The 27,621-nt window shown below is 44.7% G+C and overlaps 1 protein-coding gene across 1 annotated transcript; it reads right to left on the bottom strand.

Annotated features, from left to right (window-relative positions):
* Positions 1–165: 165 nt before the first annotated feature.
* Positions 166–27,621, bottom strand: LOC120057459 (microtubule-associated protein 6 homolog). Its single transcript, XM_039006072.1, has 4 exons — positions 26,888–27,621; positions 6,531–6,750; positions 2,718–2,900; positions 166–402 (listed from the first exon to the last, which is right to left on the bottom strand). Exons 1-4 carry the CDS (start codon positions 27,619–27,621, stop codon positions 166–168), a joined length of 1,374 nt encoding a protein of 457 aa, XP_038862000.1.

The following is a 27,621-nucleotide window of genomic DNA, read 5'->3' on the forward strand; positions in this document are numbered from 1 at the left end:
AGAGAAGAGAGTGAAAGAGAGAGAGAGAGCAGAGAGAGAGAGAGAGAGAGAGAGAGAGAGAAAAGAGACACAAAACTTAAAAGGGGATGAGAACCTCTAATTTTGCAGCCTTTGCGTTCTTTCCCTCAAAGAAGAATAAAAGGTAGAAGTAGTGCTAAATGATTTTTACTCTTTTGCCTCAGCCAGTTTGTTGTTCATCTCTTTACTTTTCTCCTTGTCCATCTCCGCAGGCCTGGACTCAGCGGGCTGGTTCTCCAAGGTCTTCTTCTTGGTGCCCCGCGGTGCTGTGCTGCCCTGCAGCTTCTGCTCTTTAGCCTTCTTCACAGGTTTGCCCCCCTGGCTCGCTAACCTGGTGCCCGCCTTTTTGGGTTTGGATCGGGGAGCACTGTTAGACCTCTCAACCTAGGCACAGGTGATGGGGAAGATTGGGATTCTTTATATAGTCTATCACCCAAGAAATTAGCAACAGGAGTAAATCACTGTGAAAAAAGCTGCAGCTGTCCTCGGTTTGATATTGTGTTTGTTTCATTATTACAATTAGATGTGTTTTGCCATCACGACATACACAGTAAACAGAACAGCAAGAGAAATATTCTGTCATTCACAAGGACAGTGGGTTTGAAAATGTACTCTAGGAGGCTGTGGTTCTGAATAGGAGATTAACTCCCTAGTCAAAAAATCCTATAGGATTCGTGATTTTTCCAATAGAATCCTAGAGGATTCTCACCAACCTATGGGATTATGTGTCACCTCTATCAGAATCCTATTGGACTACCTTTTTTCTATTGGAAATGAAAAGTAATCATATTGGATCCAATATGATTCTCACAGTCCTATAGGATTTTGTGTCACCTGTATCAGAATCCTGTTGGAATTATATTGGACAATTCTTTTCCTATTGGACCCTATATGATTCTCACAATCCTATCAGAATCCCATTGGAATTCTATTGAACTAGTTTTTTCTTATTGGAAATCAAAAGTAATCTGATTGGATCCTATAGGTTTTTGATAAACCTTTTTTTGTCACCCCAATCCGAATCAAAATTAGAACTTTTTTGATCATTACATTTATTGGTGACAGAAGTAAAAATGTAGATAACAATTTGCCAGCTAGCTAGCTGACTATGGTGGCTTGCTCTTCTTGATAGGGGGCGCAATTTAAACATATGGCAAAATATGCGTACCCATTTTAAACTGCCTATTTCTCATCCCCCGAAACTAGAATATGCATATAATAGTCAGATTAGGATAGAAAACACTCTGAAGTTTCCAAAACTGTAAGAATTTTGTCTGTGAGTTAAACAGAACTTTTATTGCAGGTGAAAACCTGAGAAAATTTCATGCAGGAAGTGGCACTAATTTTGAGACCTCTGTGTTTCAAAGCCTTCCTATTGCATATGTGAAGTCTCATCAATAAGACCTCTTTTTCTATGTCTTCCCTAAGGTGTCAACAGCTTTTAGACGTAGTTTCAGGCCTTTATTTTGAAGGATGAGCTCGCAAGAGCACATTGAGTAAGTGGACAGGTGGGGGCTCTCCGGGTGAATCATGCGTAAATCTGAAAAGGTAGCCATTGTTTCTCTAGCTTTAGTGAGAAGCCAACTGTCCCGGTTGATTTATTATCGAATAGATATGTGAAAAACACAATGAAGTTGGATCAGAAACAACGTTTGGCATGTTTATGTGGACATTATTGATATCATTTGGAATTTTTTTCGCCGTTGTCGCAAACGCTTTTTCCAGTGGATTCCTGGGTCATGACGCATCAAACAAACTGAGTTATTTGGATATAAAACATATCTTTATGGAACAAAAGGAACATTTGCTGTCTAACTGGGAGTCTCGTGAGTGAAACCAACCGAAAAACAACTAAGGTAAACGACTTATTTGATTGCTTTGCTGGTTGTTGTTACCGAATTACCTGACGTTAGCTGGTCTTATTGTTTTGTCGAGCGATCGATACATTTACACAAATGCATGTATTGCTTTCGCTGTAAAGCATCATTTCAAAATCTGAGACGACAGATGGATTAACAAAAGACTAAGCTGTGTATTGCAATGTTCCACTTGTGATTTCATGAAATTATATTTTATGATTACCCTCTGGCGCTAGGCTACGCTATGCTAGTCAGGGTTTTTAATGACAGAAATCCCAGATCCGGGAGGAGTAGCAATGAAAGGTTAACATATGTGAAAACGGGGGTTGAAAATGCTTCGAGGGAATCCGAAAGTGAAGGTGGAGGTAGGGGACGATTATGGCCAAGGAGGTGCGTGTGCATGGACGTCGGAGGATCTGGCTGAGGAGATCGCCAGGGCATCGGAGCACAGAGGCCACTTGATGGAGACTGCTAGAATGATGGCGGCTGAAGCGGGCATGAGTGCTTCATCGACCGTGCTTCGCACGGATTCTAATGGGCGGACCGAAGGGGTGACGTCAACGCTGCGAGACGAGGAATCTGAGGCTCAGGATGTAAACGAACATGGCGACGTCCAGTTCCCGATTGCGTCCGTATCTGCTAAGACCCCGAGTACTCCGGTAAGGCGGATTGGGAAGCTTGTCATGCTCAGTTAGAACTGTTAGCTCATTTTGGGGGGTGGTCGAATGAAGATGCAGGGAGACAGACCCACTGTCTGAGCTAGTGGGCAGAGCAGCCCAGAGCCGGAAAAGCCTGCATGAGTGGCTGAAATGACTGAACTAATTCGTGCTGTGTCGCTACAGGCAGCACGAAACACACGCCCTGGTCCCAGGGTCTGCTGGGGGTGTGGCCAGCCAGGCCATCTGCGCAAGGCGTGCCCCATGTCTCCCAGAGCTCAGGGAAACGGCTTGGGGTCCGCATAGACGGGGTAGTGCGGACCCCTGGCTCTCTTTCCCAACCCCCACCATCTTCAGGAGGAGCCCACTGATGCGGATGGGGGAGCAAGGCTCCATGTCCCCCAGAAGCAGATGAGGGTGCTCCCCTGAACCACCTGCTGCCGAAGGACAAGGCCTTCACTTGGATAGTGGAGTGCGAGGAGGCCTTCAGCACCCTCAAACGTGCACTGATCAAGGCCCCTGTACTTGCCCCCCCCCCCCTCCCTGACCTCACATTGCCCTTTATCCTGGACACAGACGCAAGCAATATGGGCATGGGTGGGGTGCTGGCCCAGGTGGGGCCAGAGGGGGAGAGAGTGGTGGCGTACTTCAGCAAACATTCAACAAACATGAGCGCTGCTACTGTGTCACCCGGCGGGAGCTCCTTGCTGTTGTGGCTTCCATCAAACACTTCAAGTACTACCTGGGTGGCCTGCCCTTTACTGTTAGGACTGACCACTCTGCACTACAGTGGCTCATGTCTTTCAGAGGGGCAGGTGGGCAAGTGGCATGCTGGTTGGAGGAGCTTTAGCCGTATGACTTCACAGTGGTGCACAGGGCAGGGACACGCCACTCCAACGCCGACGCCATGTCCCGTCAGCCCTGTACTGCAGACGGCTGCCGCCACTGTGAGCGGAGAGAGGGCTGTGAGAGAGAGCTGTGTCTCACTCGCGACCAAAGGGTTGTGGTCAAAGTTTGAGAGACTGCGGCTGGCTGATGGCGTGCTACAGCGGGCATGGAAGGAGTCAGCTACGGGAGAGGAGAGGTGGCAGGTGGTGGTCCCAAAAGCACTGCGGGAGGCTGTGCTCCAGAGCACTCATGGGGTGGTGGAGACTGGACACTTTGGGGTCACAAAAACACTCTGCGGCCTCCGTCAAGGCTTTTATTGGGGGCAGCACAAGAGGGATGTGGAGGACTTTTGCTGCCACTGTGACAACTGCACAGTGAGAAAGGGCCCTCCAGGCCGCTCTCATGCTCAGCTCCAACAGTTCCCAGTTGGGGCTCCCATGGAGAGGGTGGGAGGGGATGTAGTTGGGCCGTTCCCCACCATAGACAGCGGAAACCGATGGGTGCTCACGGCCATGGACTATTTCACAAAATGGCCAGAGGCCTATGCTCTGCCTGACCATGAGGCAGAGACCATTGTCGACCATTGTCGACTCCCTGACAGCGGGGATGTTCAGCAGGTTTGGAGCTGCGGAGTCCATCCACAACGACCAAGGCAGAAACTTTGAGTCCCGTGTGTTCGCTATCATGTGTGAGAGGCTGGGTATGCACAAGTCCCGCACTACTCCTCTCCATCCTCAAAGTGATGGCTTTGTGGAGCGCTTCAACAAAATGCTTGGACAGCAGCTGGCCATCGTCTCTGCCAAACACCAGCGTGACTGGGACAAGCACCTGCCTATGGTCCTCATGGCATGCCGCTCCGCTATCCAAGCCTCCACTTCCTGCACGCCTGCCCTCCTCATGTTGGGGAGAGAGATCCGCACCCCTGCGGAGATGGCGTTTGGTCTGCCCCTGGATAGCCCTCATGTTCCCCCGGGGCTGGAGTATGCCCGGAGACTCCAGGACCGCCTGGAGACAGCCCACACCTTCGCCAGAGAGCAGCTGGTGAATGCAGGTGTGAGGCAGACGAGGAACTATGATGTGCACACCCGGGGAAGGCACTTTGTGGCTGGGGAGCTGGTCTGGGTCTATAGCCCCCTGAGAAAGAAAGGCAGATGCCCCAAGTTGGACAGGTACTGAGTGGAGCCCTGCAGAGGGTAGGGGAGGTTGTTTGCCTGGTACAGCTATTTTTTTTGTTATGGGACAAGTTAGCCCCACACAGAGGGGCCTCTTCTCCCCAAACCCCAGGGACCCCCACAATTCTCCTCTCTGGCAATGACATTCACCAGCCTCCCCCCCGGCTCCGCAGACAAGGCTCCAGACAGCCCACTCCCCCAGTCTCCAACCCTGTGTCACTGCGTGGTTCCCCGGAGCCACGGACTGTATTCCCCATTCCCTCATCCTTGTCCCCCATGTCCCTGCCTTCATCCCCTGGGCCCCAGAGGGGCAGCCCCCTGCCACAGAATGAGCCCCCTGTTTCACATCTGGACACTCTGCAACCATCACGGCCACGCAGGCAAAGGAGACCTCCGGGTCGCTTCAGAGACTTTGTTTGTTCCGTCGGGGACGAGGGACTTTGTGGTGGGGGGCTGTGTAGCGACCCGCAAAGACAGCTGTGTGTTATGTGTTATGCTGTTAGTTGGTTGTGTTGTACTTACCAGTACCAGTGTTTGCGGGGTCTGACATGCCAATCAACCTGCTATCTGCCAATCACGGGAATGCCTGGAATGTTCTGGTTGGTGGAGTGACGGGGGTTGGCAGGGGGGTGGAGCATTGCATGTTTAAGACCATGTTTTAGCCATTGTTCTCTCTCTTACCTCTGGTCTTCACAAGAGAAGGTCACAGTTGTTTTATACAAGTATCTTTCATTTATTTGGCGTGGGCTACGGCCAAACAGTAGCCTGTGCAGAGTTGGGAATAAACCGTGAATTCGTAAACTCATTTCTCTGTCTGGACAATTGTTCCTTTTTGATCTAGCCAGGTCATTACATACTGTATACTATTGAAAATTGATTTTGAAAGTTCCATTTATATTCCTAAAACATACATTGAAAATGATGCTGTTGCTGCTTCCCATTGACAATAACTTTTGATAAATAGCCCAATGTCAAAACACTGTTTTGAAGTGTCCAAATCAATAACTAATAAACAGTTTGTGATATATTGAAAAGCTAAACATAAAATGCACTACCTACACATGCATGTACCATAATAGGGATCGTATTACTTATAAACTTTTGACAAGTGGCAATTGATCAGTCATATTGATTAGGAGAGAAATCTGTACGTACAGGAAATTAGCGCAATATAAAATAATTGAGGATATAAAAATAAATCAACATTTCAATTTCCCACTAGCTTAACAATTTACAGAGTAAAAAAATGCTCTTCTGCACAATTTAACAGGCCTGCTCTGGAAAGAGCTCCCATAGTGACTGTGCAGTTAATTCGCCCTGCCTACTTATTATAACCTGTCAAGCCATAATATTGATATTATTCTATTTATTGTTATTTCAGATACATTGTATAGACACTACAATTACATAAATACAGCTTTATTGGAAAATTTGGGCGGCAGTAACCGAAAGGTCGCTGGCTTGAATCCCTGAGACGACTAGGTGAGGAGAATTGGTTTTTGTCGGTGTGCCTTTGAGCAAGGCACTTAACCCTAATTGATCCTGTAAGTCACTCTGGATAAGAACGTCTGCTAAAATGTAAATCTCACAGCTAAATATGGAACAGAAACCTGAACATTTATGTTTACCTGCAATCAAGATTAAAGACCAGTAAACTGAGGAACATCATCTCTCCCCTGTCTCTGGAGCACAATCTCCATATCTTTGCCTATTCACACCACTGAAAAAATCCTTAGGTTCTCAACCTCTTCATCACACCATCACAATATGGGATAAAATCATATAGGATAGGTTCCAAAGTCTGATTGCAATTTCTATTGGAATTTGTTTTTGGGAATCCTATCAGATTTTTTTTTACTAGGGGTGCATTATGGCTGTACCATTGGTGTAGTCAATAGGACATGGGCTGCATGGTTTAGGAGCTTAAACATTCTCACCTTGGTCTCTTGTAGCCCTTTGTAGGGCTCATTGTACAGGCTGCGTATCCTCCTCCTGTCCACAGCCTTGTTGTCATTGGGCTGCTGCTTGGCCTGCTCTCCCCTGTAGGTGGCGCTATAGCTGGTCTCCAGGCTGGTCTTCTCATCAGGGGGAAGGAACTGGGACTTGGCTCGGATCAGCTTCACTGGCTTCACATCCCTGTGGGCCTTGAACTCAGTCCTACGAGAAGAATCAGTATCAAATACAGTCACGGAAGAAACTGGGATACAGTAGTGTGATGAAAAAAGCTCTCTTCACATTTCACCTACAATCTATTTAGGGACAGTAAAGAAGACTAGATCTGTATTGTCCCAAAGGGCAATTTGTGTTGCAGCATGTAGGCATTTAAATACTCATGAACAATGAAGCAGTCACATACCAATAAGTACATTGACATAGAGCAGGCAGTGGTACTCAAAGTAGCCTACTGTTTGGATATAGAAATATATTTAGTGGAATGACTGGGTCTCTCCCATAGTATGGGTGAATAGGTGGGTGTATGGGAGCAGTGACTGCACCAGGCAGCTAGCGGCTCAGGTATTTAGTATAGTCCTGACACAGCAGTTCTTCAGAAGGTCAGCTTGACCTCCAGTCTCATAGAGAGGGTTCTGTACAGGACGAGCCAACCTCCAGATTATCATCAAATTGAGATCTGTTCACTATCAACTCTTTTTTAGCAGGTCTATGAACGAACATGTTGCTAATCATTTGAGTTTTTGATTGAACGACCTTTCATAGATCAAGTTGATTTCAAGAGTTGCAATGGATTTTGAACTCATAAAAGCGGACCTAATTTTCCAGAAATGACTACATGATGGCCTTCTCACTGATGAGCAGCTGGAAGCTGGGACATGGCATATTAACACTAATATTGGGAGGTCAGGTGGAAACATATTCATTCATTAATTATCCATAACTTCGATATTCCTTTCCCACTGCTCCTTCGTACTATCTAACCAAATTCCACTGTTCATGCAACTAAGGTGGCAAACACCAAATTAAAACAGAGGACTCCCTCCCTGGTCCCTGGACAAGAAAAAACTACCTGTCAAGGCTCCCCAGTGACCCCACTCTGTGCAGCAGCAGACCCCAACCCCCAACCCCCAACCCCTCCCCCCACAACAGCACAATGCACACGCCTTCCCTTATAGCCACACTGAAAAACACAGCATAGAACCGACACAGAGAAAAATATCACAGTGAAAAACTCAATGTTCCCACTGTGCACTACAGCAGTGAAGGGAAGGAGGGAGGGAGTGTATATTGATTAGGTAACACTATTACTAGCTAACACTATTACTAGCTAACACTATTACTAGATAACACTATTACTAGCTAACACTATTACTAGTCTGGATGTAGAAGGCAGCCCAGACAGGCCAGGCAGCCCAAGCAGGCTCAAGTACTACAGGTCCATTATAACAATTAGGCTGCTGCTGAAGATCACATAAAAAGACATGATATCAATCACACTACAGCTCAACCCATGGAAACCAAGGCAGCTACTGTAGCATGGCCATGGATTGATGACGAGAAGGCTTAACTAACTGCCATCCATTAAGTAATACACTGTCCTATGTGTGGTACAAATGTGGCCTTCATTTGAATAAAATAGAAGAGTTGGTAACACTTTATTTGGATAGTCCCAAGTAGATGGTTTGTAGATGTTCAGTAGATGTTCAATAACTGTCAACAACATTTCAACTAACTATCCACTAACCCTAACCCTTATCCTAACCCTAAACTTAACCCTAATCCTAGCCCTTATGCTCACCTTAACCCTTACCCTAACCCATATTCTACACATAACCCTAACCTTAACCTTAGCAAGCAGTTTCTTATCAACATATCATTTGTTGATAGTATGACCATCTGTAGATCATCTACAGGTAACTGCCAAAATAATGGAAACACTTGAGTAAATGAGGGATACAAAGTATATTGAAAGCAGGTGGTTCCACACAGGTGTGATTCCTGAGTTAATTAAGCAATTAACATCCAATCATGCTTAGGGTCATGTATAGTTTAAAAATGCTGCACAGGCCATTATTTTGGCTACCATGGCTATGCCCCCATAGGATGACAATGCCCCCATCCACAGGGCATGAGTGGTCACTGAGTGGTTTGATGAGTATGAAAACGGTGCAAACCAAATGCCATTGCTGTCGAAACCTCCATCCAATATGCCAAAGTGCAAAAAGTCACAATAATAAAGTACAAACAAATAAATATACCTCGTGAATAATATATCACGCAAAAAAACGCACACCAGAAATAGCGCGTCAAAAATGACACGTAACACGAAACAATCACACACAAAGACATGAGGGGGAACAGAGGAATAAATACATGTAGTGTGATTGGGGAATGAAAACCAGGTGTGCAGGGAACAAGACAATACAAATGGATACATGAACAATGGAGCGGCGACGGCTGGAAAGCCGGTGACGTCGACCGCCGAACGCCGCCCGAACAAGGAGAGAAGCCGACTTCGGTAGAAGTCGTGACAGCTATCTCTGTGAGCCCCCAATCTTATTGATGTAGACTAGCGGAACACACTTCAGAAAACATTTTTGATATCCAAATTGTTCATACATTTAATTGAACCTTTATTGCCATTAAATAATAATATCTTATCGGGTGGCATTTAGAAAATATCTAATGTATTATGTATTACCACACTGCAACAATACATCAACACATGGACCCAATCCAATTCGTATACCGCCCCAACAGATCCACAGATGATCCACACTATCTCTATTGTACTCCACACTGCCCTCTCCCAGCTGGATAAGAGAAACACCTACAGTGCATTCGGAAAGTATTCAGACGCCTTGACTTTTTCCACATTTTGATATGTTACAGCCTTATTCTAAAATGTAATAAATATATTTTTCCCTCATCAATCTACACACAATGCCCCATAATGATAAAGCATTACCTCGTACCCCTGCGTATTGACTCTGTACCGGTACTCCTTGTATAGCCTCGTTATTGATATCTATTGTGTTACCATTTTCTTTTTGCTAATTTTCTTACTTAAGCATTTCACGGTTAAGTCTACACCTGTTGTATTTGGCACGTGACAAATAACATTTGATTTGATTTAAATTGACCCACAACATTTGATTTTCCCATGAAGTAAACTGCCCATGATCTTTATGATGTGACATGGTGAGTAGAGTGGTGGTTAAAATAAATAAATAAATAGAGAGAGAGAGAGAGAGAGAGAGAGAGAGAGAGAGAGAGAGAGCGAGAGAGAGAGAGAGAGAGAGAGAGAGAGAGAGAGAGAGAGAGAGAGAGAGAGAGAGAGAGAGAGAGAGAGAGAGAGAGAGAGAGAGAGAGAGAGAGAGAGAGAGAGAGAGAGAGAGAGAGAGAGAGAGAGAGAGAGAGAGAGAGAGAGAGAGAGAGAGAGAGAGTCAAACACAAGTCTATACTGTACATAACTAGCTGGACAACGTCATGCTCGTATGACTGGTAACAATCAAGCTAGTGTCTTTCAGGTCAGTGTGTGCTTGGTACCTACTCTCCTTCCAGCTGATCAGTGTATATTTCTTTCAAAACAGGTCTTTGACAAAGACAAGTATCAAAATGTTTTACGTATGACAGGATTAGGTACATTTCTTGAAAATTCCTGCACACCTGTTACACACACTTCTAACTCTAACAACCGAAACATCTCATTTCCCTTTACTCACTCTATTATGTGGTACTACAAATGAAACTTCCCTCCCCAAAAACAAGCTGTTATTTGATGAGGTCAAGCTAACATATGTATTTCTTACTGTGTGGCCATGTAGAAAAGCAGGTGTTGCCAAGCTAACAGACTGGCTAATGGTTCTTCCTGCTTCTTGGAGCTGACCCTGCGGGAGAGATGGGATGTCTTGTGAAAAGCTCTGTCACTATGACGATATGACACTGGCACTGACAAGGGGTGTATGTGTGTGTGTGAGGGGGGGGGGGGGGGGGGGGGGGGGACAACACTGCTGAGATACACACACCCACTCTTTTCTAACAAAAGAGTTAGAAGGCAGAGAGGGAACATTCTGGCACTCCTCTCTTAGAGACTAAGAAAGGGCAGAGAACAGGAAAAAAGGGCCATCAACACGACACTTATAGCTTTATGGCTAGTCTAACTCTAAACAAATGTATTCCCAAGTAAAATCGTGCACTCTCCTTAAACATGTCATGTCAGTTTGGCTACATCCATTCATGAGAGAAAATGGAAGAAATCCAATTGATTGCAGCATTTACATTGGACTGTGTTTCATACAGTGTTTTATATTAAAAATCATTATCATCAGTTTGACTGGACAGTCAGTTAATTTGACTGTAAGTTTACCTTCCTATATCAAATCAAATTCTATTGGTTGCTTACCCATATTTTGCAGATGTTATCGCAGGTGCAACTAATTGCTTATGTTCCCAGCTCCAACAGTGTAGTAATACCTAACAATACACACAAATCCCCAAAATAAAAAGATACAAACATCCCACTTTGACAGTAAAAGAGCTCAGCACAGAATTTCTAATCTGAAGCCCATCCAACTGTCCCAGAGTTTCAAATAAGAAACCATACACATCTGAAATGATTGCACGATTTACTACCAGGCAGAATCAATGTTAATTCGATAGCATACACAATACATAACAGAGGACGTTCTCTCACATTTGATTCATAGTAAGGTGAATCAATCAATCCCAGTGTACAGTAAATCAGTCCACATGCTTCCCATCCGAAACAGTTCGGAACAGTTCATGCATAGGACTATATTATGATTACATTTTGTGACGTTTTTGTTCATTTTGGTCTTCAGCAAGGTTTTTTTCAGCTGCTCGTGCACACAAAAGGGTTTCTTGAGGCAAGCCAAAGTTCAGTAGATTGGTCAAAGGTAGGGATTCTTTAATTAATGTCATTCAAATCCTTTGCATGCACATTTTTTCACTTGAGAAATACTGCACCAAACATATTAGTTAGATGTAAAATTGCACTGCGAAAATGTTACCTCAATAAATCTGTCATTAATTTTTATCTTAGATGAATTCTGACTATTTTGAGGAAGTGTATACTGGCTATGGCGTCTCAAGATGGACAAACAGCACTATTGCTGCTTATTAAGAGCATATGGGAGCACACTTGTTCGGTTGACATAGCAGAGTTTGGCTAGGCGCCAGCCACACCGAAGCATGCGGAAGGCTTAACAGTACCTTGCTTTTCTTTCTGTGTCAGTCAGCCATGACATGTAGCCAACGCCTATGGTTCCTGATCAATACTCTCTCCTCCCTCAGGGATGAGCTTGCCTCTGGCTGTTATGGTAGCTGTAGATGAATCTGTAGCCTTTCAAGACAGCCCATGCAGTCAGATGGCTATTGGCTACAGTGTGACATAGTGCAACTCAGTGAAATCCCCACAGAGGCTATTGTACCTTCTGATGCATGGCTAAACCTTGGGTATATCCACACCTTTAATAAAGTTTGATGCGTCAAGTATTTCAAACAAAATATGTCATTTAGCAGACACTTTTATCAAGCAACTAATAGTCACGCGTGCATACATTTTACGTCTGGGTAGCTCCGTGAATCAGAACACACAATCCTGGCTTTGCAAGCGCCATGCTCGTCATGGTTCACACAAGAATTTGACACAAAATAAATCACTATTGAGTTAACATTTTGTGTGACATGAGAAAGAGCGGCGTAATGACGAAACAAATGTTTTTGCTTTATATAGTACATTATGTTGTGCATAGACACACTAACTGAATACTGAAGAACAATTAAGCACCATAATCCTAAAATGTATGTTTAACACTTCAATTCAACAATCCTCTTTTCAGACTATGCTGTAATGCCACACTGCTGATCCTAACCGGCCTGCATCTGAATGGAGGCTGAGCAGCATGTCCTGCCCTCCCGCTCTCTCTCCATCCATCCCTCTCTTTATCTCTCCTCAGTCAGAGCCCTTGTGGTTAGATTCAGTGATTCAACACGCACTGCCTGCCTGTCGATAGAAACACCAGGCTTTACACTTTTAAATCCACCAAAATCTGTTGGCCTCTTTACAATATTTCAGCCACAACTTCTGCTCTGCTCGTGTGGATGGCACACCAACAGTCCAGTGCAACATTAATTCTGCATTCAGGGCAGGGGTGAACTTAGGATAAAACGAGGCACTCTCATTTGCAATGATTTGTGAACACCCTGTGCAGAGCAGAGGTCCCTATGGCTAGTGAATGACTAGACAGCTGTCCATCTAACCATGATGAGAGAAATGTGGGTATCAAATGAGTCAATGGCATTAAAGAAAATGAAGTTCCAGTATAAATAAATGACTGAAATACATTAATCAATGTTGGATTTAGCAGCAAAGACCAGATTCCACACTCTGCTGGCATGAAAATGTGCTGTGATGCAACCTGAGACGATCTGAAAAAACAAATAATGCGCTCCCTCAACCCCTCTGGGCTGAAGTAAACAAAACTCAACTACCTCTCTTTCTTAAAGCAGTGCAACATTCTCCTTATTCATCATCCACATGCTATGAGGTTATTACACATTATGCAATAGAGGAAGAACAAATCATTGTCTCAAACAAACTGTTTTCTAATTAGATTTCAACAATGGAAAAGAAGCCTATTTAATGAGATGAAAAGAAGAGCTGTCTCTCATTGTGTTCATCACCTTGGTCTGATTTCACCATCAAGAAACGGCTGGTAGTCGGTGGGGATGATAATGTGGAGTAAACAATGCCTAATAACAGCAGGTGAGGCCTGACCCTAGGGGTATTCTCATGTTATTCTCATGTAAAAGTGACATTCAAAGCTTAAACATGGCACAAAGTCGGGAGGCAGCTGAGCTGAGGGATCTTAACCCCTGCTCTGCCTGAAGGGGCAGCAGGTTCCCTAGTCAGAGAATAGAGCTTAGGGATAGAGCTCTGCTACCCGACATGAACCCGACGATACATCAATAACTAGGGTACGGGTAGGACTCGGGTATCACTAAATTGATCACTTACATTTTGAAGCAGAGCCATTTGCTTGTGCTCTGCTGCACAGTACTGTCATATCTGACTAAGATCATAACATGGTTTCGGAAGTGTTTCAACTCCGTCAAATATAACAAAATAATGCGGCCTCCCGAGTGGAGCAGCGGTCTAAGGCACTGCACCGCAGTGCTTGAGGCGGCACTACAGACACAGGATCCATCCCGGGCTGTGTCGCAGGGGAGGGTTTGGCCGGCCGGTACGTCCTTGTCCCATCGCGCTCTAACGACTCCTGTTTCGGGCCGGGTGCATGCACGCTAACACGATCGCCAGTTGTACTGTGTTTCCTCTGACACATTGGTGCGGCTGGCTTACGGGTTAAGTGAGCAGTGTGTCAAGAAGCCGTGCGGCTTGGCAAGGTCGTGTTTCGGAGGATGCATGGTTCTCGACCTTCGCCTCTCCTGAGTCCGTACGGGAGTTTCAGCGATGGGACAAGACTAACTACCAATTGGATATCACGAAAAAAGGGTAAAACATTTAAATAATCATAATAATGAAAAAATAATAATGTTCCTTCAATTTTGTCGGAGTTAAGAGTGACGAAAAGTAGGTAACAACTCTTATGTCTAGTCATTGAGCAGAGCAGCCCGAGCCAAGCAGAGCTGTTGTTATGGATACTCACCGAGTGCATGCAGAGCGAGCTGTCTGTGTGCAGGGAGCGAGTGACAGACAGATAGGAGCAGCTAGTGGATTTACTAATACAGGAAGTTATTTATGATTTTGGGTTTCGGGCACGGCCAGGCTTTAAATTTGGCAGAAGCAATCGGGTGGGTAGGGTAGGGCCTGCAATGTCGCAGAAATGGGTAGGCCTTGGGCTTAAAATTCATGCCCATGCAGGGCTCCACCTCACACAGCTAATACAAGTCATTGAAGTCTACACAATGGTGGTGGAAGCTAGGCTTTGATGGAGACAAAGAGAGGTCCTTGATCACATCTGTCACAGTCCGCACACGCGTTATTATGAAATCAAAAGAAAAAGGTGAGAAATCAGGAATGACTGATACCGGACATAAAACCAAGGCATTCATCATAAATGCTACTTCATGTTTTCCTATTCGATTGATAAAGAAGCTGTGAATCTAGCCGGAACGGATGGCTGCCGTTTTAAGGGTTCCTAACCAACTGTGCTATTTTGTTTGTTTTTTCGCCTTCTTTGTAACTCTTTTTGTACATAATGTTGCTGCTACCGTCTCTTATGACCCAAAAGAGCTTCTGGACATCCGAACAGCAATTACTCACCTCAAACTGGACAAAGATTTTTTATTTAATGAGTCCGACGCGAAGGATATACTGCCTTGTCGAGACAAGGCCCAAATCCTTGTCAACAGCGTGAAGAAAAGACTGAGAAAAATGGGGAGGAGGGTGGGGTGCCTTGTTCAAATTTGTGTCTAATGTCTAATATTAAAGAAGTCTTGAGCTATTGCTTGCCTGAGGTAATACCTCATAATAAGCTGTAGACCACACTATCTACCAAGAGAGTTCCCATCTATATTATTCAAAGCCGTCTATTTACCACCACAAACCGATGCTGGCAATAAGACTGCACTCAACGAGCTGTATAAGGCCATAAGCAAACAAGAAAATGTGCATCAAGAAGCGGCGATCCTAATGGCCGGGGACTTCAATGCAGGCAAACTTAAATCTGTATTACCTCATTTCTACCAGCATGTCACGTGCAACCAGAGGAAAAACACTCTAGACCACCTTTACTCCACACATAGACGCATACAAAGCTCTCCCTCGCCCTCCATTTGGCAAATCTGACCATAATTCTATCCTCCTGTTTCCTGCTTACAAGCAAAAACTAAGCAAGAAGTACCAGTGACTCGCTTAATACGGAAGTGGTCAGATGACGTGGATGCTACAGGACTATTTTGCTAGCACAGACTGGAATATGTTCCCGGAATTCATCCAAAGGCATTAAGGAGTATACCACCTCCGTCACAGGCTTTATCAATAAGTGCATCAACGATGTCGTCCCCACAGTGACCGTACGTACATATCCCAACCAGAAGCGATGGATTCCAGGCAACATCCTTACCGAGCTAATGGCTAGAGCTGCCGCTTTCAAGAAATCCCGATATGCCCTCAGACGAAACATCAAACCGGCAAAGAGTCAATACAGGACTAAGATTGAATCCTACTACACCGGCTCTGATGCTCGTCGGATGTGGCAGGGTTTGAAAACTATTACGGACTACAAAGGGAAACCTAGCTGCGAGCTGCCCAGTGACGTTAGCCTACCAGATGAGCAAAATGCCTTTTATACTCGCTTTGAGGCAAGCAACACTGAAGCATGCATGAGCGACCAGCTGTTCCGGACGACTGTTTGATCACACTCTCCGTAGCCAATGTGAGCAAGTCTTTTAAACAGGTCAACATTTACAAAGCCGCGGGGCTAGACGGATTACCAGGATGTGTACTCAAAGCATGCACGGACCGACTGGCAAGTTTCTGCACTGACATTTTCAGTGTCTCCCTGACTGAGTCTGTAATACCAACATGTTTATAACAGACCACCATAGTCCCTGTGCCCAAGAAAGCAAAGGTAATCTGCCTAAATGATTACCACCCCGTAGCACTCACGCTGGTAACTATGAAGTGCTTTGAAATTCTGCTTATGGCTGACATCAACACCATCATGCCGGAAACACTAGACCCACTCCAATTCGCATACCACACAATCTTAATTGCACTCCACACTGCCCTTTCCCACCTGGACAAAAGAAACACCTGTGTGAGAATGCTGTTCATTGACTACAGGTCAGCGTTCAACACCATAGTGCCCACAAAGCTCATCACTAAGCTAAAGACCCTGGGACTAAACACCTCCCTCTGCAACTGGATCCTGGACTTCCTGACGGGCCAACCCCAGGTGGTAAGGGTAGGTAACAACATATCCGCCAAGCTAATCCTCAGGGGTGTGTACTTAGTCCCCTCGTGTACTCCCTATTCACCCTAGACTGCGTGGCCAAGCACGACTCTAACACCATCATTAGGTTTGCTGACGACAGTGGTAGACGTGATCACTGACAATGACGAGACATCCTATAGGGAGGAGGTCAGAGATCTGGCATTGTGGTACCAGGACAACAACCTCTCCCTTAATGTGAGAAAGACAAAGGAGCTGATCGTGGACCACAGGAAAAGGAGGGCTGAACAGGCCCCCATTAACATCGACGGGGCTGAAGTCGAGAGCGGGTCGAGAGTTTCAAGTTCCTTGGTGTCCACATCACCAATGAACTATCATGGTCCAAGCACACCAAGACAGTTGTGAAGAGGGCACGACAACATATTTTCCCCCTCAGGAGGCTGAAATGATTTGGCATGGGTCCCAGATCCTCAAAAAATTCTACAGCTGCACCATCGAGAGCATCCTGACCGGTTGCATTACCGCCTGGTAAGGCAACTGCTCGGCATCTGACCGTGAGGCGCTACAGAGGGTAGTGCATCACTAGGGCCAAGCTTCCTGCTATCCAGGACCTATATACTAGACAGTGTCAGAGGAAGGTCCAAAAAATTGTCAAAGACTCCAGTCACCCAAGTCATAGACTGTTCTCTCTGCTACTGCACGGAAAGCTGTACTGGAGCGCCAAGTCCAGGACCAAAAGGCTTAACAGCTTCTACCCCCAAGCCATAAGACTGCTGAACAATTAATCAAATGGCCACCCGGACTATTTACATTGAAATATTCTGCTTTTACAAACTGTTATGCTGTTTTCAAATGAAACACAATACCTTGCTCTTGTTAAAGCTTCTGTTTTTTCACTGCTGCTACTTGCTGTTTATTATCTATGCATAGTCACTTTACAAATGACCTCGACTAACCTATACCCCCGCACATTGACTCGGTACCGGTACCCTCTGTATATACCCTCGTTATTGTTATGTAACTTTCTTGTGTTACTTTTTGATTCAAATTCTTTTACTTTAGATTATTTTGTAAATATTTTCTTAACCTTATTTATTGAACAGCATTGTTGTTAAAGGGCTTGTAGGTAAGCATTTCACGGTAAGGTCTACACCTGTTGTATTCAGCATTTCACGGTAAGGTCTACACCTGTTGTATTCAGCATTTCACGGTAAGGTCTACACCTGTTGTATTCAGCATTTCACGGTAAGGTCTACACCTGTTGTATTCAGCATTTCACGGTAAGGTCTACACCTGTTGTATTCAGCATTTCACGGTAAGGTCTACACCTGTTGTATTCAGCATTTCACGGTAAGGTCTACACCTGTTGTATTCAGCATTTCACGGTAAGGTCTACACCTGTTGTATTCAGCATTTCACGGTAAGGTCTACACCTGTTGTATTCAGCATTTCACGGTAAGGTCTGCACCTGTTGTATTCAGCATTTCACGGTAAGGTCTACACCTGTTGTATTCAGCATTTCACGGTAAGGTCTACACCTGTTGTATTCGGCGCATGCAACAAATAACATTTGATTTGATTTGTTCATCTTTGGGGTGCATTGTTGGGACATGCAGGCTGCACAGAATCATTTCAGATTGTCTAGATTTTAAAAGGACTACTGCAGTCTAAGCATACCTCTTGGTTCAGCTTCAGTACTTTTGTTTTTGTACCGTGAGGGCAGTTCTATGTACTTTACGGGGCCTTAAAAAATATCCCCTGACAGTCAATGGCTGAACACAAATAATGATGTGGTCCAGCTATCCAGTCAGGTTCCATCTGTAATTTGTAGTCAAGAAGCTTCATATCGTATTTCTAGGAGAGCTTGGATAAAAATACAGTTTTTCTGAATAGGCTTCATTTATATATTGTACATAGGTCCAGGAGGATACTTGCATTAACTGAAGCAAATATTTGTTACTTGGCTGAATTGGGAGAACCAACTACACTGCAAATCTCATTCACATCCTTCATTCTAATGAATAACACTTCCCTCTCCAACCATGCAGGCATTCAGAGACAAGGTTTCGTCATACACAAATTAGAGACAGACCAGAGGCTTTAGCATCACATGAAGCAGGCTGAATGAAGCCGCTTTGAGCAGTTCACCTTCAGCACAGTCAGATTGGGATGTCTCTCTGTCACTCCTCAGACACCCAGCCTGGTCCCCAACAGTAAGGTCCACAACAGTGTGTGTGTGTGTGTGTGTGTGTGTGTGTGTGTGTGTGTGTGTGTGTGTGTGTGTGTGTGTGTGTGTGTGTGTGTGTGTGTGTGTGTGTGTGTGTGTGTGTGTGTGTGTGTGTGTGTGTGTGTGTGTGTGTGTGTGTGTGTGTGTGTGTGTGCACGTATGTGTGTGTTGGAGATGAACCCACAGCTGACCTGCTTCTTTCTATCTCAGGCCTGCTTGTCACAGTGTAGCCATTTCATACCATGTAAGGAGGACTGAGGAGGTCTCTCTCTGCCCTGGGCTGGTCCCCACTGGCTGCAGAACAATACTAACACAGCACAGCAGCAGTGGACCGCACCATTGTGACCAGCTGCCAGACGTGTTGCTCTCTTCTCACACCACCTCCTCCTGTCAGGTGATGTTCAGAGAGTCTATTCTCAGCCCTAAGGGTTACTCATGTCTGCTTTGTTAGTAACTTCAGTAAGGAAGTATTCTAATATAATTCACAGCTGTCTGACAAATTTTTTTGTCGTGTCACTGGGTGATTTTTTCTTCTATTTACCAGACCAGAGGTACTGTGTTTTGCAGTAAGGCTTGGACATAACAACAATGGAGTGTGATCTGTTAGTCATGGGACTGTACTTTTTCTGAATTCAGCAGTGTGATGTTGCAGAGAGGACTGAAAACAGACAAGCAATAACAGTGGTACTGATGCATCTGAAACAACAAAGGCAAAACACCCTCAAGGTGTAATTCAAACACTCAAATTATCTGTGGCACTCACTCTGTGGCAAATGACTAAACAAACTACCCACCATCTTTGTTCACAGAGCATAACTACTGAATAAACCCCCCAAAAACATTGCACTGCCTCTGCCCCAAGCCGTGTCTGTGTAAACGGCATGTCTCCATTATTACTCATGCACAGGTCATAACACTGGGACAGAGTAACAGCTTTATTTTAACAGGGACGTTCATCCTACCTCAGAACACATTTTTACATTGAACATTATGTATAAGTGTAACATTATTTCTGTGCTCAATGCTATTATATCCATGGTACTTTATTGAGGCACATGATTCAAAGTTTTGAATAGAAAACAATGGTTAGAATTCCTTGGTAAGAATATATTTGATGTCTGATGATACTGAATGATAGCCTACATCAAGAATATTTTACTTACTTCTCTCATCAATATACACCTACCTTCTTACTACTACCTCCTCACAGGATTAAGAAAAAAAAAAAATTGTAAACAATTCCAAGCATAAAGATGCAATTCGGGTGCGTGGTAAATTTACTGTTGAAGAAAAAACATTTTATAACAAAGCCATAATAACATTAATTATGTGGTATAGACTACAGTTGAGCAGTGTCGTTTTTAGGATTTCCACACATGTCATAAATCCACACTGCAGAGCTCTCCCTGTCCTCTGTCTAGCCTTGATTGTATTGCTGTTGATGATATCTGGAAATGTGCATGTACACCCTGGACCATCTACAGTTGCTAGCCCCAATTCTGACTTGTGTTCTGATATCTGTTTCTTGTCACGCCCTGACCATAGAGAGCCCTCGGGCTCTGTACTGGACGTTTGTTTATTCTTTGTTGTTTTTGTGAAGTTTCACTTTGTAACTCTACGTGGAACTCTACGCACGCTGCGCCTTGGTCCGCTCCTTTCGACGAACGTGACAGTTTCACTGATTTCTGCTCTAGTAAAAGCCTGGGTTTTCTGCACATTAACACTAGCAGCTTATTACCTCAAATGGATCAATTGAAAGTGTGGGTTCACAGCTTCAATCCAGTCGTGTTGGTCATTACTGAATATCCCACCACGCAAGGACCAAGCAGCGTGTCTGGGAGATAAAGGAGAGTTGGACATGGGAGGAAATCCTAGGAGGATGCAAGACCCTTCCTTGGAGGGAGTCGCCAAGCAATATAGGAGGAAAGCAACGATGCCGGGGTCCGCGGCCACAGAAACCCCAATATTTTTTTTTTGGGGGGGGGGGGGCACATGGGGCTGTCGGTCGAGCCGAGGAGAGAGCCAGAGACTGTCGGGGAGTTGATGGAGCTGTTGGAAGAGAGAGAACGGAGATATATGTTGGCTAGGTTTATTCTGCATGGCATTCGCCCTGAAGAGCCCTGAAAACCTGTGCCGGCTCCACGCACCAGGCCTCCAGTGCGCCTCCCCAGCCCGGTACGTCCTGTGCCGGCTCCACGCACCAGGCCTCCAGTGCGCCTCCTCAGCCTGGTACGTCCTGTGCCGGCTCCACGCACCAGGCCTCCAGTGTGCCTCCCCAGCTCGGAGTATCCTGTGCCGGCTCCACGCACTCGCCCTGAGGAGCGTGTCATCAGTCCGGTGCAACCTGCGCCGATGCCCAGTCCAGGCACGGCGTCCAACCCAGCTCCATGGCCGGAGCCTTCCTCTGCGCCGATGCCGATGTCCAGGCACGGTGTCCAGTCCCGCTCCATGGCAGGAGCCTTCCTCTGCGCCGGTGCCCAGTCCAGGCACGGCGTCCAGTCCTGCTTCATGGCCGGAGCCTTCCTCTGCTCCGGTGCCCAGTCCGGGCATGGCATTCAGCCCGGCTCCATGGCCGGAGTCTTCCTCTGCTCCGGTGCCCAGCCCGGGCACGGCGTTCAGCCCAGCTCCATGGCCGGATCCATGGTCTGGGCGGGTGCTAAGACCCGCACCGGAGCCGCCGCCGACGCTAGTCACCCCCCCCTAACCCTCCCCATCTGGTTTCAGGTTTTGCGGCCGGAGTCCGCACCTTTGGGGGGTGGGGGTACTGTTACGCCCTGACCATAGAGAGCCCTTGGGATTCTCTATGGTGCTTTAGGTCAGGGCGTGACTCGGGGGTGTTCTAGTCGTTATATTTCTATGTTGGTGTTTTAGTATGGTTCCCAATTAGAGGCAGCTGATTATCGTTGTCTCTAATTGGGGATCATACTTAAGTTGTCCATTGTTCCCACCTGCGTTGTGGGATATTGTTTTCAGTTAGTGCCTTAGTGCGCTCTGTACTGGACGTTCGTTTATTCTTTGTTGTTTTTGTGAAGTTTCACTTTGTAATAAAGTATGTGGAACTCTACGCACGCTGCGCCTTGGTCCGCTCCTTTCGACGAACGTGACAGTTTCACTGATTTCTGCTCTCGTAAAAGCCTGGGTTTTCTGCACATTAACACTAGCAGCTTATTACCTAAAATGGATCAATTGAAAGTGTGGGTTCACAGCTTCAATCCAGTCGTGTTGGTCATTACTGAGACAAGCTTAAGAAAAAGTGTTTTGAATACTGATGTTAACCTGTCTGGTTATAACCTTTTTCGGCAAGACAGATCTTCCAAAGGTGGGGGAGTGGCAATCTTTACCAAGGATCACCTTCAGTGCTCAGTTGTCTCCTCCAAGTCTGTCCCCAAACAATTTAATTTGCTGGTTTTAAGCATTAAACTTTCAAATAGCTCTTTGTTGACTGTTGTTGACTGGGTGTTATCGTCCTCCATCACCGGCCTGTACCCTACCTGCCCTAAGCTCTCTCCTGGCCCTTTACACTAAGTCTGAATTTGTCCTACTAGGTGACCTAAACTGGGACATGCTTAAACCACCTGACCAAATCCTAAAGCAATGGGACTCCCTAAATCTTTCTCAGATTATCACCAATCCACAAAGTCTGACTCCAAACACCCAGAAAAGGCTACTCTCCACGATGTTATCGTCACAAATAATCGTGATAGGTGTCAGTCTGGTGTTTTCTGTAATGACCTTAGTATCACTGTTTTACAGCCTGTGTTCCTAATGCCTACTGAGTGAAACAACCTGTCCTGATTTGTCAGACTATTGCTAAAAAACTTTAATGAGCAAGCCTTCCTTCATGACCTGGCCTCTGTAAATTGGTATAGAATCAGCTTGATCCCCTCTGTCGAAGACGCTTGGACCTTCTTTTTGATATTTTCAGTGATATTCGAATTAATTAGAATTAAAAACAGGTTCAGCCCCTGGTTCGACCGTGATCTTGCAGAGTTACTCCACCTCAAGAATTGCATTTGGCGAAAGGCTCGGCACACGGCTCTCGTTCAGGCAAATGAGAAATAAGTGCACTCAGCCTATCCGAAAGGCCAAAGTTAGTTACTTTAAGGAGCAGTTCTCTCTCTGTGGGTCTAACCCCAAGAAGTTCTGGAAAACGGTTAAAGACCTGGAAAATAAACCCTCCTCCTCACAGCTGCCCATGTCCCTTAAAGTTGATGATGTGGTTGTTACTGACAAGAAGCACACGGCTGAGCTTTTTAATCACCACTTCATTAAGTCAGGATTCCTATTTGACTCAGCCATGCCTCCTTGCCCATCCAACATTTCCTCATCTCCCACCCATTCTAATGCGACTATCCCCGATGCTCCTTCATTTTCCCCTGTCCCGCTACAAAGATTCTCCCTGCAGGCAGTCACTGAGTCTGAGGTGCTAAAGGATCTCCTTAAACTTGACCCCAAAAAAACATTGGGGTCAGATGGTTTAGACCCTTTCTTCTTTAAGGTTGCTGCCTCTATAATCGCCAAGCCTATCTCTGACATTTTTAACCTGTCTCTCCTCTCTGGGGAGATTCCCATTGCTTGGAAGGCAGCCATGGTTCATCCTTCATTTAAAGGGGGAGATCAAGCTGATCCAAACTGTTATAGGCCTATTTCTATTTTGCCCTGTTTAACAAAAGTGGTGGAAAAACTGGTCAATAATTAACTGACTGGCTTTCTGGATGTCTATAGTATTCTCTCTGGTATGGAATCTGGTTTCCGCTCAGGTTATGGATGTGTCACTGCAACGTTAAAGGTCCTCAATGATGCCACCATTGCCCTTAATTCTAAGCAATATTGTGCAGTTTTTTTATGGTACGGTAGACCATTCCATTGTTGTGGGCCGGCTAAGGAGTATTGGTGTCTCTGAGGGGTCTTTGGCCTGGTTTGCTAATTACCTCTCTCAAAGAGTGCAGTGTATAAAATCAGAACATCGGCTGTCTCAGCCAATGCCTGTCACCAAGGGTGTACCCCAAGGCTCGATCCTAGGCCACACGCTCTTCTCAATTTACATCAATAACATAGTTCAGGCAGTAGGATTCAGAAAATAAGTTCATATAAATTTTTAAACAACACAATAGTAATGTTTTAACTTAGGAAGAGTTCAGAAATCAACATTTGGAGGAACAACCCTGATTTTCAATCACAGCTTTCATCCGTCTTGGCATGCCCTCCACCAGTCTTTCACATTGATGTTGGGTGACTTTATGCCACTCCTGGCGCAAAAATTTAAGCAGCTCGGCTTTGTTTGATGGCTTGTGACCATCCATCTTCCTCTTGATCACATTCCCAAGGTTTTCAATGGGGTTCAGGTCTGGAGATTGGGCTGGCCATAACAGGGTCTTGATCTGGTGGTCCTCCATCCACACATTGATTGACCTGGCTGTGTGGCATGGAGCATTGTCCTACTGGAAAAACCAATCCTCATAGCTGGGGAACATTGTCAGAGCAGAAGGAAGCAAGTTTTCTTCCAGGACAACCTTGTGGCTTGATTCATGCGTCCTTCACAAAGACAAATCTGCCCAATTCCAGCCTTGCTGAAGCACCCCCAGATCATCACCGATCCTCCACCAAATCTCACAGTGGGTGCGAGACACTGTGGCTTGTAGGCCTCTCCAGGTCTCGCACCCACTGTGAAATTTGGTGGAGGATCGCATGAAAGCTGTGATTGAAAATCAGGGTTATTTCACCAAATATTGATTTTTGAACTCTTCCTAAGTTAAAACATTAGTATTGTGTTGTTTAAAAATGTATATGAACTTATTTTCTTTGCATTATTCGAGGTCTGACAACACTGCATCTTTTTTGTTATTTTGACCAGTTGTCACTTTCTGCAAATAAATGCTCTAAATGACAATATTTTTATTTGGAATTTGGGAGAAATGTTGTCAGTAGTTTATAGAATAAAACAAAAATCTTCATTTTACCAAAACACATACCTAGAAATAGTAAAACCAGAGAAACTGATAATTTTGTAGTGGTCTCTTAATTTTTTCCAGAGCTGTATATACAGTACCAGTCAAAAGTTTGGACACTCCTACTCATTCCATGGTTTTTCTTATTTTTTTCTATTTTCTACATTGTAGAATAATAGTGAAGACATCAAAACTATGAAATAACACATATGGAATCATGTAGCAACCAAAAATGTGTAAAACAAATCAAGTCTTAAAGTAATGATGGACTGTCGATTCTCTTTGCTTATTTGAGCTGTTCTTGCCATAATATGGACTTGTTCTTTTACCAAATAGGGATATCTTCTGTATACCAACCTTGTAACAACACAACTGATTGGCTCAAACGCAGTAAGAAGGGAAGAAATTCCACAAATGAACTTTTAACAAGGCACACCTGTTAATTGAAATGGATTTCATGTGACTACCTCATGAAGCTGGTTGAGAGAATGCCAGGAGTGTGCAATGCTGTGATCAAGGCAAAGAGTGGCTACTTTGAAGAATCTCAAATATAAAATATATTTTGATTTGTTACACACATTTTTGGTTCTTACATGATTCCATATGTTATTTCACAGTTGTGATGTCTTCACTATTATTCTACAATGTAGACAGTTGTAAAAATAAAGAAAAACCCTTGAATGAGTAGATGTGTCCAAACTTTTGACTGGTACTGATATATATATATACTATAGGCTACAGTAGGCTACTACAATAAATAAACTTTCCAGTGACACACTGACTCACCAAATGATGAAGATGAAGCCATAGGCTACTCACCGGTGATGGCCGATGTGCTCGTCGTTGATAATCTCAAGATAAGCTTTGTAAAACAGTGCTGCTGCTGTTCATTCAAAATTGGGAGTTGTTGAGAATGCATTTCTCTATTGGTTCTACGGAGAGATTAGTCTTCTGTTTTCAGCAGTAGGCATTTGCTTTCCAAACTATATGTTTTTATTCACAATTGTATTTAGAAATTTGCAAAAGGCAAACTGACAGCCGCAACCAACTAAAGTAAAATAATCCATAGTTCCCATTCAAGTCAGGACTGGCAGCCATCACTAGTGTACCCATTAACAGTCAAATTGACGGTAAGAGGTTCCAAAACCCTTCTATGGATTATGTCTATGGCCACAACACATTTGGTGCACATAGGAATACCGGTAACTGACAAAATTAAGACAACACTTGAGTAAATGAGGGATACAAATGATATGTTTTGGTGTGGGGTAAATTTTCCTGGCATTGTTTAGGTCCACTTGTAGAATCTATGACAAGGCACATTGAAGCTGTTCTGGCAGCTTGGTGGCCCAACACACTTTAAGACACTTTATGTTGGTGTTTTCTTTATTTTGGCAGTTAGGCCTACTTGTATGTGCTTGTGATAAAACATACTCTGTGGCTAAATTATGCTCTCTGGTGTACTTTGAACATTGAGAGTGGGCCCTATTGCCTCATCATCTTAAAGCTGATCTCACTAAGTGTGTACATGATACCAGTGGTGTAAAGTACTTAAGTAAAAATACTTTAAAGTACTACTTAAGTAGTTTTTGGGGGTATCTGTACTTCACTATTTACATTTTTTGACAACTTTTACTTGTACTCCACTACATTCCTAAAGAAAATAATATACTTTTTACACTGTACATTTTCCCTGACACACAAAAGTACACGTTACATTTCGAATGCTTAGCAGGACAGGAAAATTGTCCAATTCACATGCTTATCAAGAGAACATCCCTGGTCATCCATAATGTCTTGGTCATCCCTACTGCCATGGTCATCCCTACTGCCCCTGATCTGGCGGACTCACTAAACACAAATGCTTTGTTTGTAAATTATGTCTTTGGAGTGTGCCCCTGGCTGGCAGTAAAAAACAAAAAATGTCATTGTGCCATCTGGTTTGCTTAAAATAAGGAATGTGAAATGATTTATACTTTTACTTTGATACTAAGTATATTTTAGCAATAACATTTACTTTTAATAATTAAGTATATTTAAAACCAAATACTTTTACACTTTTACTCAAGTAATATTTTACTGGGTGACTTTCACTTTTACTTGAGTCATTTTATATTAAGGTATCTTTACTTTTACTCAAGTATGACAATTGGGTACTTTTTCCACCACTGCATGATACAATGTGTGGTTCTGTGTTTCATCTGTCAATAGAATTTACAACTTACTTGTATGAGCTGCCAATTGTAACTTCCTGTTTTAACTGCCTGTTTAGCGCATCTAACGCCGCCCTGCCTCTGGCCCCTGCCGCGTCTTCTCGCTCCACTTTGATGCTAACTTTCTTTTCACCATCCTCCTCTGCAGTTTGGTTATTTTTACTCCCTCCCAGAATTTCTTTCTCTTGCACTTTGTCAGCAATTTCGCTTTTCTCCACCCCACTGTCAACTTCCGCGTGTGCATGGTAGTGTTTGGACCTATCCTGGACACAGTCACCGCCGATGGAGATGGAGGTATTGGGCCTGGCAATCCAAGGATGGTCGTCCCTTTTCTGAATGGGCCATGGCTTGAAATCCTTCTGATATTGTGTCTTGTTGTTAAAAGGGGTCTCGGGAGTATGATATTCATTCTTAGGTTTACAGCTTGGCTCAGGGCGCACTTTCCAGTGCTTAAAGTCTTGGCGCATTACAGAACCACATGCGCGCTCCTCAGACACAGCGGTTCCCGTTGCGAGGTGCTCACAAGCCGCTACCGCCTTGTCCTCGTGAGCGGGTTGAGTTTCTATGGCGACCGCGCTTGCCTGTGCCTGGTGATGCGGCTGTTTTTGTTGGTGCTGCAGTTGAAGATGCTGCATCTCCGAGACGTCGTACCTGGTGAAAACCAATGGCACCGAAATGTCCCCCTTGTCCAGCTGGTTCCAGAAGCGGGCCATGCAGCACGCCCTGGTGATGCAGGGCCACGCCAT

The sequence above is a fragment of the Salvelinus namaycush genome, chromosome 12 (genome assembly GCF_016432855.1).
Source record: "Salvelinus namaycush isolate Seneca chromosome 12, SaNama_1.0, whole genome shotgun sequence".
Classification (NCBI taxonomy): domain Eukaryota; kingdom Metazoa; phylum Chordata; class Actinopteri; order Salmoniformes; family Salmonidae; genus Salvelinus; species Salvelinus namaycush.